Genomic DNA, 12,278 nt, shown 5'->3' on the forward strand with positions numbered 1-12,278 from the left:
TGCTACATCCTGACACCCCTTGGTACTCTACTAAATTCAGCACAATCATGCAGATGTTATCAAAACAGATAATGCAAACAATCCAGGCAGGTTCAATTTCTATCTAGTATACCCAGCAGATTGCATCAAGTTACTGGGAGGAAAGCTCCAACAGAACCTGTGGTGAGTGGGCTATTTGTTATGACTGACCGAAAAGATACACAAGAATTTGAAAACAGAATCAAGACCAACAAGGACTAGAGACTAAAACAATATCGGAAGTACAGCTAGAGTATGACAAAACTATAAACTAAAGTTGTGTCTATCTACACAAATTCTGAGGAAAGGAGGGAGCACTAATTCGATTTTTGAGGACCTACAGAGATCCACAACTTAGGTGAAAGTTTGTCGACAGGAGAATCAGTTTTGTTTTTTTTTAATATGAAACAATGGGAAGAAAACAGCAAAACAAGTTGAGTTTACAGTTTGCTACAAGTCTGTCATGTAGGGATGAAGCAAATTCGGTCCTCTTGTCAAATAAAACTGTTTACCCTACATGCATAACTAACACTGTGGACAAGCCATTCTCATGGTAAAGCATGGTGGTTTACAGATTCATGCTGTGGGGACGCTTTACTTCATAAGCGTGCCAGAGCTGATGTGAATGAGAAGACGGGTGGTGCTAAATACAGGGTAATCCTGGTAGAAAACCTGAGAGAGATCCAAAAGAGTTGAGACTGGCATGGGATGGGACTTGGTTTTCCATCACCCTCCACATGCAAAATAAGCAGGATAAACAGCTAAAAGAGTAAGTTATAATTGTCAACATGGGAGGTGTTGAGAACGTCATGTTGTATCACTATATTTTTGTCATTTATCTCTAATAGTGAGGTGGACGTACTATCTGAATAGCAGATGAACACTCCCAAGCACGCACTGTCCGTTTTGTGCTGCCGTGGCTGCTCTCCGTTGAGCCAAGCGTTGTGGGCGGGACTTAACACGCCACCCAGCCAATCAGCGACCCCCACGACCGGACAGCGGAGTGTGCTGCTGTGCTGTGACTGCTGGGGAGAACAGGGGAGCTATGCACAACAGTGGAAAGCAACACATGGGACTACAGAGAGCTAAGCCAAACATCTGGTAAATCATCACCTGACAGCTTGGGATATACCGAGAGAAGACCAAATTCAACCATGGTTTCCATCGAGCATGTAGCCCACAAGATACTGAGTTACATCCCATATGTTCTTGTTTTGATTGACATGCGATACGAGGGTAAGAGTTGCTAGTTAGCTTTATTCAAATATCCATAGTTACTGTCTTTGTAACGGTGACATTTACTGTAACCGTTATCCATGAGTCAAACTGACCTGTGATTGGAGTTCTGACGTTGTTAGCTTGCTAGGTGGCTAGCTGTTTTGGCTCACCTTAAGCTAGCTAATTATAGTGGTTTAGCTTGTTTTTGTTTGGAAGTTTCTCTCTGTGTTTGACTCTGAAAATAATAAAAGCTAACAACATTGACTACTAAACACGTAAGCTGGCTTTTACCGTGGAAAAAAGAAATGACTAAAAGCTTCAGCTGGTCGGTTATAAAGTTTGAGAGCGATAGGAATCTTGTTTTTTAAATAAAAACTTTATTGTTCCAATTTTTTTCTTTTCTTTTTTTTGTAAAGAGTGATCAGGACACATTCTATAAATTTAAAATGCACTAAAATAAATAACTTTTGTCATTAACATAAATATAAATCGTACAATTAACAACTTGGTTCTAATCGATTTTGCAAAATAAGTTTAAGAAATTTATCAAAATAAAGTTGCTAACTAGTCTTCACATTAACTAACCGTTTACTCTGCTATGACATCTGTTATTTTTGCTACGTTTCCTGCATGGTAGTTAAAGAGCAAAGTGACAGATTGCATAAGGCTGCTTCATTATTTTATACCTGCGAACTCACACCTGGCACCTGCGAACTCACACACCGCAGCAGGCTCTGCAGTAACACCTGTAAGCAGCTGTTATGATATAAAGGGATGGAAGAGGCAAATATAGTCTATTATAAGACAGATATGTGTGTCTACAATTATTAGGTGAAATGCATTTTTGAGGATTAATTTCATAATTGAATAACTACAATTCTCACAGTAAATCCAAAACTGTTAACAAACCAGACTGGTATATTTCAGGAAGTAAAAAATAAAAATAAAGCAAATAATCCTTGCACTCAAGCAGCAAACTTTGTGAAAAGCAGTGTTTTTTGTTTTTCTTAAAACTTGTGGGCCTGACTGCGTGTGCATGCGCGCGCACGTGTGTGTGTGTGTGTGTGTGTGTGTGTGCATACATTGTCGTTATCTCTTCGTGTGTTTCCAGGAGTGAAATGCGGGAAGGATGGAAGTGTCGACAATCACATGGAAATGGGAAAGAAACTGCTTGCTGCTGGACAGCTGGCTGATGCCCTCTCACATTTTCATGCTGCTGTGGGTGAGTAATGGAAATAAAAAAACTTTTACTCAATAAAATGCATTTTAGGAAAGGTGTGTGGTTGTATTTTCTGCCATTTTCCCAGATGGAGACCCCAAGAATTATATTGCATACTACAGGAGGGCTACAGTGTTTCTTGCGATGGGAAAATCAAAGTCTGCACTGCCAGACCTAAGCAGAGTCATTGAACTCAAACCAGACTTCACATCTGTGAGTTTTTTATCTCTGACACCAGAAATAACTTATTACTTCTATGTTTTGTGCAATACGTCACTGCTGACAGTGAGGTTTAGTAATTATTATTATTTTTTTTTTTTGCAGTAGATCAAAACTAACAACTCCATTTCTCTTTAAAAGGCACGTCTTCAGAGAGGAAACCTTCTTCTGAAGCAGGGAAAGCTGGACGAAGCAGAAAGTGACTTCAAGAAGGTGGTAGGTATAGTTTTATGTTTAAACTAAAACACAAGCAAGACTTGTCCAGGAGGGGTCAGTGTTGATCTGTTAACATGATCTCCCTCATTCCAGCCATGGAGGCATGCGAGTTTAAAAAAAAAAAAAAAAAAAAGAGGCTACATTTCCTTTGCAAAAGAGAACATTTGTTGAACAGAGTTACCTTGTAATGTTTGCTTGATTGGATCATCATTATTGGTGCTACAATAAGATTCAGCAGAATGATGAGTTTAGTTATGCTTTTTTTTATTTTATTTTTATGAGTGTCTCAGTAGAAGGTTGCCCGGAAAAAGCAAATTGGAAAAGAAAAACCCACTTTGAATATCCTTCAGATGGTTTATTATGCATTGTCCTTTCATTTTTTTTTTCTTATCACCTTGGATGTGATGCTGTCCTTCTGAGACACAAACTACTCAAACCCCATTTGAGCGTTGAAAGGCTTTCAGGTACATCCAAACATCAAACGTAATCACGAGGAAGGACCATATTCATTAAAACAAAAATGTTTGCCGGACACAATGCTTCCGGTGCTGATGTTGTTACTTCAGCAGTCCGTTCAGATAGACTCATTATGCAGATCAGAAATATTCACTTCTAAATAAAAGGGAAGGCCATTTAATTTTCAAGATTAATGATTTTACTTAAAAATCCACACAAAAAAAATAAACAATGGTTCAATGTCAAAACAGAAACTCCTTGTTTGAATTTCCTCCTTACTGCCAGATGAGCTGCGGTCCCTCTGGAGAGTCCATTTAAGGTGGCGAAACCTTTTACTGTAATATCGCCAAGTAACCTGGCCAGAGGTGGACGCTGTCCTGCTGCTTCAGCAGTCTGCAGCTGTAGTCTAACCTAATGCATCACATTTATGTTCCACTCTGAGCTGAGTTTGCAGGAATCCCTTGAAAGGGTGGTTGGGTCTTCCTGTGCAGCATCTCAGTCATTAGCAGATATTGCTCTGGTAAATATGATGAGAATCTTTACGGCTAATGGGTTCAAGGAGCAATGTTTGGAGAGGAGGCAGCCGATGGCAGGGAAATCGTAGGTGACTTTGGAAGTCAACTTTCGTTGGGATTTTCGGAGGGTTTCTTTGGGCCCTGTTGTGCCTGCAACATTTCAAATTCAGATCTTCCTCATTCTGGTTGTAATTTAAGCATAACTAACAGACGCAATATTGCCTCGCCTTAAAACGTTCCAGCTTAAATCCAACCCTTCGGACAAAGAAGAGAAGGAAGCTATGAGCCAGCTGGCGAAGTCCGACGAACTCCAGAGGCTTGTGGCCGAGGCGCGCCGCAGCTACAACAGCAAAGACTACATGACAGCCGCTGCCCAGCTCGAGGCGATAATTGAGGTAAGAAGCATCGCCTCTGTTGTTTATTACTGCAGAGCGTTCACCGTGTTTGTGAAGTAGTCGCCTGCAAATGTTTGCCTCTGCCCGTTTCCCCCAGACCTGCGTTTGGGATGTGACCTCTCGTGAGATGAGAGCAGAGTGCTTCATTCAGATGGGAGAGATGGGAAAGGCCATCAGCGACCTCAAAGCTTTGTCCAAGCTGAAGAACGACAACACCCAGGCTTTCTACAAGCTCAGCACCATCTACTATAACCTCGGAGACCACGAGATGTCACTCAAGTAAGGAGGGCCTTTGTGAGTTTTGTTTTGCCACATATACACTCTTTCTGAAATAATTTTTTTTAGAAGTATTTGCTGATATTCTTTAGTCAACCTGCAGCTCTTTGCAAAAGTCTTCATATTGATTGAACTGTGTTGACATTACAACCATGAATTTCAGTTGCAAACTGATTGACTTTACCTACAAAGTAAAGTCGGGAGGTAATTTAAGGGTATCTTAAAAAGCATTTAGATCGAAAAGATGAATTGAAGTTTGTGGCTTTAATGTGACAGAATATGAAGAACTTTATGCCGCATAAATACTTCTGTAAGACACTATAACTCTGCTTGAACGTGCCACTCTCTCTTGGTTATCAGAGCCAGAAAATCAGTCATTTCAAGCACTCGGTGCAGTGTAAATGTAGCAAGAAACCAGTGAAATATTTCTGTAATAAAAAAAAAAAAAGCGTAAAAAGTCTGCTCATCTCCTGTGACCCGCAGTGAGGTGCGCGAGTGCCTGAAGCTGGATCCGGATCACAAGCAGTGTTTCAGCCATTACAAACAGGTCAAGAAGCTAAACAAACAGATCCAGTCCGCAGAGGAGCTCATCCGAGAGCAGAGGTTTGTGTTTCGGACCGTCGCTTTAAGAAAATGTGTGCCGGTTTGAAATGGTTACGGTGAAATGCTTCAAGGGGCCTGAATGTGTTTCAATATCTTTTATGTGTTCCAGTAAGAATGAAATATCCCTTCTGAATGCCAGAGGTTACATCAGCTATATCCTCTTTTTGAAATCCTGAAGCACTCCCACTTTCTGGTGTCATACACATGCCTGCAAATCCTGTCTTAACGTGAACGGCTGTCGCATCAGATTTGACTTACTTAATGTACAGTATTCATAAGACAGCACGTGGAGAATGATGCTGCACGCCGTGCAGCGTTTTCTGCTGGCTGACATGTCCTCCTGATCCTTAAGGTTTGAGGAGGCAGTGAGTAAATATGAAGCCGTTATGAAGACCGAGCCCAATGTTCCCCAGTTCTCCGCTCTGGCCAAGGAGAGAATCTGCCACGCACTTTCACAGGTCGGAGCCCTCACTGCTGCCTCAAAACTCACTCTGTATTTTTTATTGTTTTTTTTTTTTTTGTTTACAGGAATATTAACTGAACCGTTGTGTTTGGGGTTTGTGTTCTGAGCAGGCTCAGCAGGGGGGCAGGGCGGTCTCGGCGTGTAGCGAAGTCCTGCAGTCGGATCCTGAGAACGTGAACGCGCTGAAGGACAGAGCCGAGGCCTACGTTCAAGACGAACAGTATGAAGAAGGTAAGCCTGCTGGCTCGACTGCGCTGTAATTTTTTTTTTTACATTTCGACTGTGTCGGAGACTTTTTTATTTTTCTCCTGAGTGTATACTCAGATATCTTGTCACATATCTGATTATAACAAAGAAAACAGCTAAAACATTTTTACCTTTTAATATAAAAAAAAACATATAGTGTGTGGCAAAAGTTTTGATACTCACATTTTGTCTTGTTGCAACCACAAACTTAAGCGTATTTCATTAAGTGATAGAGCAACACAGAATGATGCATAATTCCCCAAGTAGAAGGAAAGTCAGAAAACGTTGTGTAAACTGAACTCCTTCTGGAGTTGCCTGTTTAGTAAATAAACTGTGTGTAATTTATTTCTGTATGGCTACAGAAATAAACCCTAGAAGGGTTGTTGGAGAACATTAGTCCTATTTGCAGTTAAAGATTAGAAACACGGTGGTGGCAGCATTATGCTTTTGGTAAAATTCTACAAAAGAATTGAGACTGGGCCAGAGGTTCAAACATAGTCAGAGCTACAAGGGAGTGAATATTCTATTATTAGAATCAGGAGTATGAATAATGTACTATAAGCTAATTATTAAACTTGTCTTTTTAAATCTTTTTGTATCAGAATAATAGGATTCCTGAACTCTAAGTAACCTTGTTGATTTGACAAAAGAAAAAGAAATAAATTGTCATGAAAGCATATATTTTAAGTAGTGGATGCAATCTTTATACAGTTTACCATTTGACACTGAATTCATATGTATGCCTTTAATATGATGAGACTAAGGTAAAGCTTTTGAAAAAAGTTTGTTTTTGTTTTTATTGGATGTCTCTACTCTTCTTCAAAAGGTTCCGCTGATGGTAACAACTGTAATGACACAGTCTTACCACAAGGGGTCCCTGCTGCATCACAGCATAAGAGCAGTTAACAGTCCCGACTTTAGTATTTCAGAATCGGGTTCTCATCCAGAGATCTGCACAGAATCGTGGCGTTTCCTAGGACTGTGTGTCTCTGTGCCACTCCTCCTCCAGGCTCTGTTACCTCCATTCTCAAGTGAAATGTAAAATGTACTTTTATCTAAAACGACGACTCTAGACAACTGAGTACTTTTTCTTTTAACCCAGATCAGACACGCCTGGTGATCTCTATTTCGGGAGTGGCTTAACACGATGAATGTCAGTCATAGCCAATGTACTGGGTATATCTCATTGAGATTACTCTTGAAGCTCTGACTCCTGCTGAAGTTCATACATTAAGTCTCCCCCAACTCCCTAAATGGACTTTGCTTGTGTACTTTTTTTTCTTCCACTCAACTTTCTATTTGTGCACACAAATGAGGCACTCTGTAAAGGATCTGCTTCCTCAGCATGGATTCACTCTCCTGGTGTGTGCTGGTGACCATCTGCTGGACAGCCGTCAACAGCAGAGGTGTCCAAAGTCGGTCCTCAAGGGCCGGGAATCCCGCCTGTTTAAGTTCTCTTCCTTGTTCAACTCACCTGGATCAAATGATAGCTCGTTAACAGACCTCTGCAGAACAGCAGCTGCGTTTTCATTGGCCGTATCATTATGCAATATGGAAACATGGCAATTTTGGGGAGAAAAAAACAAAACAAAAAAACCTCTAGATTTTTGTGAAAAGTTTTGGTGCTACAATGAGGTGGTTTTTCAGTTGTATCAACATTGGCTTGTTTTGCAAAACTGTAATGGAAATACTTTTTTTTAGCATCACACGAGTGGCAGGATATTGCCATTGGTGCAGACCACGAAGAAGATGACAGGAAGTAGTCGGAGGATCTTATTTAATGGAAATGGCACAGTTGCGTAATTTTCTTAATATATTAGTGGAATACTGATAAAAGTTTTGCACATATTTGTACTTTGGACGCCACTGGTCAGCAGTGCCTTGTAGACAGAGACCACTGCCCTAAATGTAAAATGATTTTTGTTATTAGCTACAATAATGAGTCAACAAAAATGAATACTTTACTTTTTTAATTTAATTACTAAAACTTTCAAATGATTTTCATGTATTGAAGTGCAGCTGTAAATTAACATGCTTCAAAAACACTTTACCAATTCAGAGCGACGCTTCATTCTTTGCCAACAATTTTCAAAACAGAAAGAATATACATTAGAAATTCATGTGTTTCAAGCCCACTTGAGGATGTTGAGTCATGTTCGGTTTCACTTTTAAATTTTACTGAGCCAACATCTCATAGGTGCTAGTTGTAAAGGTCAGTATGCAGATAAATGGAGTAATGGCTGCAACAAAACAAAGACATTAATTTAAGCTTCCTGCTCCGTTATTTTAGTTCCTTCCAGGTCTTGATAAACCCTCAAACTTTTCGGAATTTAAAAAAAATAATAATAAAAATAGCTTGTAAATCTCTCCAATAAACCCCATCATTCTGTAAAGTCAGCCAAGAAGTAATAAGATTCATCTTCGAGATCCGCTCCCCCATCATCTATGCAGAAAGAAACCCTCGCTGAGATTAATCTGTGCTGTCATTAATGTGACTTGAACACATCAGCCGTTAAGAGACGGCGGACCGCATGTGGGCCTTTAATGTGTCAGAACACATGGGCGTTTAATTCATCTGGGTTCGCCTCGCAGGATCAACACGCCTCAAAGCATCCAAACCTGCGCTCGCAAGCAGCCTGAAGCCGCCTCTGCTTCCTGCTGAATGAGTTTATATCGGGAGGGAAGAAGCTGCAGATGGAACCTATTAAATTAATGTGACGTCGATAAAGCAAGAGCATGTAGGCCAACATTTGTGAAGCGATGGGAGCTACTAAATGCAAATAATGGCAGATATTTGGGTTGTTTTCAGCACTTTCTGAATGTGCAAGCTTGAGTAATTTATTTAAAGCAGCTTGACATTTTAAGGTGTAGTAATCCATCTGCCGATCCCTCAAAGGAGATTTACTGTTTTCCTCACAAGTTTATATAGACCATTTCTTCCTCCACTCTCATTTCTTATAAAGTTGAATAACTTGTCAGCTTTCCTGACATTTGCTTTAGCGTATCTGTGTTATTTTGGTCCACAGTGCAGTTTATTCAAATAAGGCGGAACAACATTTTTTTTTTTTTTTTTGTATTTTTTACTTTCTGTTTTTCCAAAAAAGCACCCCTCTGAATTCATCAGTTCTGCTTTTCTTTCAGGCACAAGCACTTTCGGCTGCTTTTAAACCTCTGCATGCAATCTACAGTAAAAAGCCATTTTAATTAATCACTTCTCAGTCAGTAGATGCATTTAAATCAGCACAGACCACTGGCTCTTTGTGTCAGCCAGACAATAATGTAATATCCTGGAGGAGCCTTTTTCCATGCGTACCGGCTGCTGTTAACATGCATCGCTGTGATTGCCTTCCCTGTTTTTTTTTTTTTTTTTCTTTTTTTTTTTTTTTCATGGAGTGATGTGGCTTGCTCAAATTGAATTCACGTGTTCTGCATGCTGCGCTGCTGTTTCCTAAAGCAACTCTTTTAGCCTCCTGTTGTTCAGTCACACAGAGAAACGCAGGCTTGAAGCATTCGATTTTCCTTAGGTTTGCCACAAATTCTTAATTTCAGTGATTTATTTTTTTTTTATAAAAAAAATCTCTGAAAGGACTGCATGTTTAGACGTTGTGAGGTACGTTTATTTTTTGCAAAGCTTCTTTATGATTATGATGTAGGAGGAAAGTCGTGGCTCAAGCTCAGTGGATGGAGAACGTCTTTAACGTCTTGCCAAGGAATGAAATGAATTTAAATCTGGACTTTGACTAGGCTGTTCTAGCGCAGCAGTATGCTTTAATGCGTTAGAAGCTCTAGTTATGTTTCCACCCCAGTCTCAATTGTTTTTTTAAGCCTCTAAAATATTTTTTTTGTCCATTCATCTTCCCAGCTCCACCACCATTTCCTGTCAGCTGTATTTATACTGAGACTGAATTACACACAGGTGGACTCTACTTACTCTACTGACTGGATTTTATTTAAGGGTGCTCAAGTAGAGGAGATTGAACATTTGAACATCATTTAATCCTTTTTTCAATTTTGTGTTGGTCTGACAAAGTCCCACTACAACACATAGAAGTTTTCAGTACTAACTTTACAAAAAAGGAAAAGAGGTATTAAACATTATTTTTCCCTCTTTGTCTTTCCAGCCATTAAAGACTATGAGACTGCAGCAAAACACAGCGAGAACGACCATGAGATCAAAGAAGGCCTGGAAAAAGCTCAGCGACTTCTCAAACAGTCACAAAGGAGGGATTACTACAAGATTCTTGGAGTGAAGAGGTGCGTGCTGTGATCACTGGATTTAGGAAATTTAGTTTGGATTTCTTTTTTTTTTTTAGGAGAGCATTAATTAGAATTGGGATGTTTTAATTCTAATTAAGTTTGTGTCAGGAAGGAATGTTTTTCATTCAAGAACAAATTGTTTTATACACAAAAGTTTAGAAAAAAAAAAAATCCCTACAATCAAACACTACTTGAGCCACTATTGAGTCATTATACTTTTGAAAATACTCGGTTTTCTATGCAGGAACCGGAACACCAACTTAGAAACGAAAAGTATTTTTAGGTGCAGCTTATGTTGACATTGAGATGTTCGTATTTTTATAAAATGTGCTGATGATGCTCTCTTCACGCTCACAGAACTGCCCAGAAAAAAGAGATTATCCGTGCCTACAGAAAACTGGCCCAACAGTGGCACCCTGACAACTTCCAGGACCCAGAGGAGAAGAAGAAAGCAGAGAAGAAGTTCATAGACATCGCTCAGGCTAAAGAGGTTCTCACCGATCCCGGTAAGCACGACGTCTGCACAGTTTGAGATGCCGTTAGTGCCCATCTTGCAGAAAATGGCTCCTTACTGGTACTTATTTTGTCCTGTTGGATTACTGTTATCACACAGTCGAGCCTGGCCGATTCAAACAAGAAAAAGATTTCACGTCCTAAACTGTGTACATTTCTCAAGTCAGAATGAATCCCCTGTCAGAGGCAGTAGCATTTTACATGTATTCACAACTCAGCATTTTAGCCAACTTAAGATGCTTAAACAAGTTAACAAAAAGACGATGTGTTCAGTTTCACCAGAACCTCAGATAAATGTGTGCCTTCCAGAAATGAGAACCAAGTTCGACCACGGCGAAGACCCCATGGATCCAGAGAGCCAGCAGGGCCACCATCACCCGTTCCACGGAGGTTTCCACGGCTTCCAAGGTTTCAACCCGTTCGGCTCCGGACCCTTCAACTTCAAATTTAGCTACAACTGAGAAGTCTTGGTATAAAGCATAACCGGAGCGGATTTTCCTCTCCTCCCTATTTGAAAGGGAGATCACTGGCATGAAAAAAACATGTCAGTTCCTAACTGTCAGAAAAATGTGGAGCGAATGGTGACTTTAATTAAAGACTCATCTCTGTTGTTGAATAATGCAACCTCAAGTATCGCCTGGCGGGGGGGAGGGGGGTGGGGTGGGTATATCTGTTTCTGCCTTGTGTGAAGCGGCTTATTTGTCAACATGAAGTTCATTCTGACATTCGGATCGTTTCCATGTGTTGCACACTCTGCAATTCACATCCACTCACCTGATTAAATTTATTCATAAACACTATTTTTTATATGAATGGATTTTTGCTGAACTGTAAATAAAAAAAAAAACTATTTATGTACATGAATCTGGATTTGGTGAATTGCTGTAAAAAACAAACAGGAAAATGCACCTGGTATGTAGTTAGAAACATGCATACTTTTGCAATTTACTGAATCCATCCATCCACTGATGACCTGTGAGATAAGAACTTAGATTTTATAGCAAAAGTTTATTTTTTTTTATCCACCCTCTCATTACATAATATTAATAAACATTGCTTTTTTTTACATTTTACAATGAAACAAAGGTATCCTGAGAGCAGCCTGCATAAACTTGTTTAAAAACATGAATTTTTAAAATGGAAACACACGATGTTGGCTTGATTTGAGCAGCAACACGTCCTCTTAAACCTGAGACAAAAATCACTGGATGTTTGAAAAAGTCACATAATTAACACAGAAATAAGTTAAGCTTTGACATGCTACCTATAAAAACACGACTTGAGGATTCTTTGTTCTGATGGGAAAACTGAAGCAGAGTACCAATGACAGACCACCATTTGTCCAACTCCACTCTGTAAACACTTGGGTTTCCCCCGTTGGCTGCCTTCTCTCTGAGCACGTACTCGGCGTACGCCAGCAGTTAAAGAAACGGTACACATAAGAAGCCGGTAAATAAACTCCTCCCTACTGATAATGGTTTTTGGATTAAAGTTATCTGAATGTGTGCGTATAGTTGTATTCCAGATGTTGAAAAGGAGAGAAAAAAAAAAAGTTGATACAAAATTGCAGGGGCATCTACATGTTCAGATGTTGAGGAATTTACAATATTAAAAATACCTTAAACATTTCTTCCTCTAACGCAGGGGTCCCCAAACTTTTTCCT

The 12,278-nt window shown here is 39.8% G+C and overlaps 1 protein-coding gene across 1 annotated transcript; it reads left to right on the top strand.

Annotated features, from left to right (window-relative positions):
- Positions 1-990: 990 nt before the first annotated feature.
- On the top strand, positions 991-11,475 carry dnajc3a (DnaJ (Hsp40) homolog, subfamily C, member 3a). Its single transcript, XM_015044976.1, has 12 exons — positions 991-1,254; positions 2,348-2,458; positions 2,544-2,668; positions 2,816-2,890; positions 4,104-4,256; positions 4,354-4,535; positions 5,016-5,135; positions 5,488-5,593; positions 5,709-5,829; positions 9,966-10,098; positions 10,459-10,607; positions 10,924-11,475. Exons 1-12 carry the CDS (start codon positions 1,173-1,175, stop codon positions 11,073-11,075), a joined length of 1,509 nt encoding a protein of 502 aa, XP_014900462.1. The 5' UTR covers positions 991-1,172; the 3' UTR covers positions 11,076-11,475.
- Positions 11,476-12,278: the final 803 nt, after the last annotated feature.

Source organism: Poecilia latipinna, unplaced genomic scaffold (genome assembly GCF_001443285.1).
Source record: "Poecilia latipinna isolate Pla-1442-1.1 unplaced genomic scaffold, P_latipinna-1.0 Scaffold37, whole genome shotgun sequence".
NCBI classification, from domain to species: Eukaryota; Metazoa; Chordata; class Actinopteri; order Cyprinodontiformes; family Poeciliidae; genus Poecilia; species Poecilia latipinna.

Excerpts from the sequence above, each read along its gene's own strand:
- dnajc3a (XM_015044976.1), top strand. The coding sequence starts at position 1,173 with ATGGTTTCCATCGAGCATGTAGCCCACAAGATACTGAGTTACATCCCA. Across the intron at positions 4,536-5,015 it reads GACCACGAGATGTCACTCAA|TGAGGTGCGCGAGTGCCTGA; the intron begins GTAAGGAGGGCC and ends TGTGACCCGCAG. Across the intron at positions 10,608-10,923 it reads AGAGGTTCTCACCGATCCCG|AAATGAGAACCAAGTTCGAC; the intron begins GTAAGCACGACG and ends TGTGCCTTCCAG.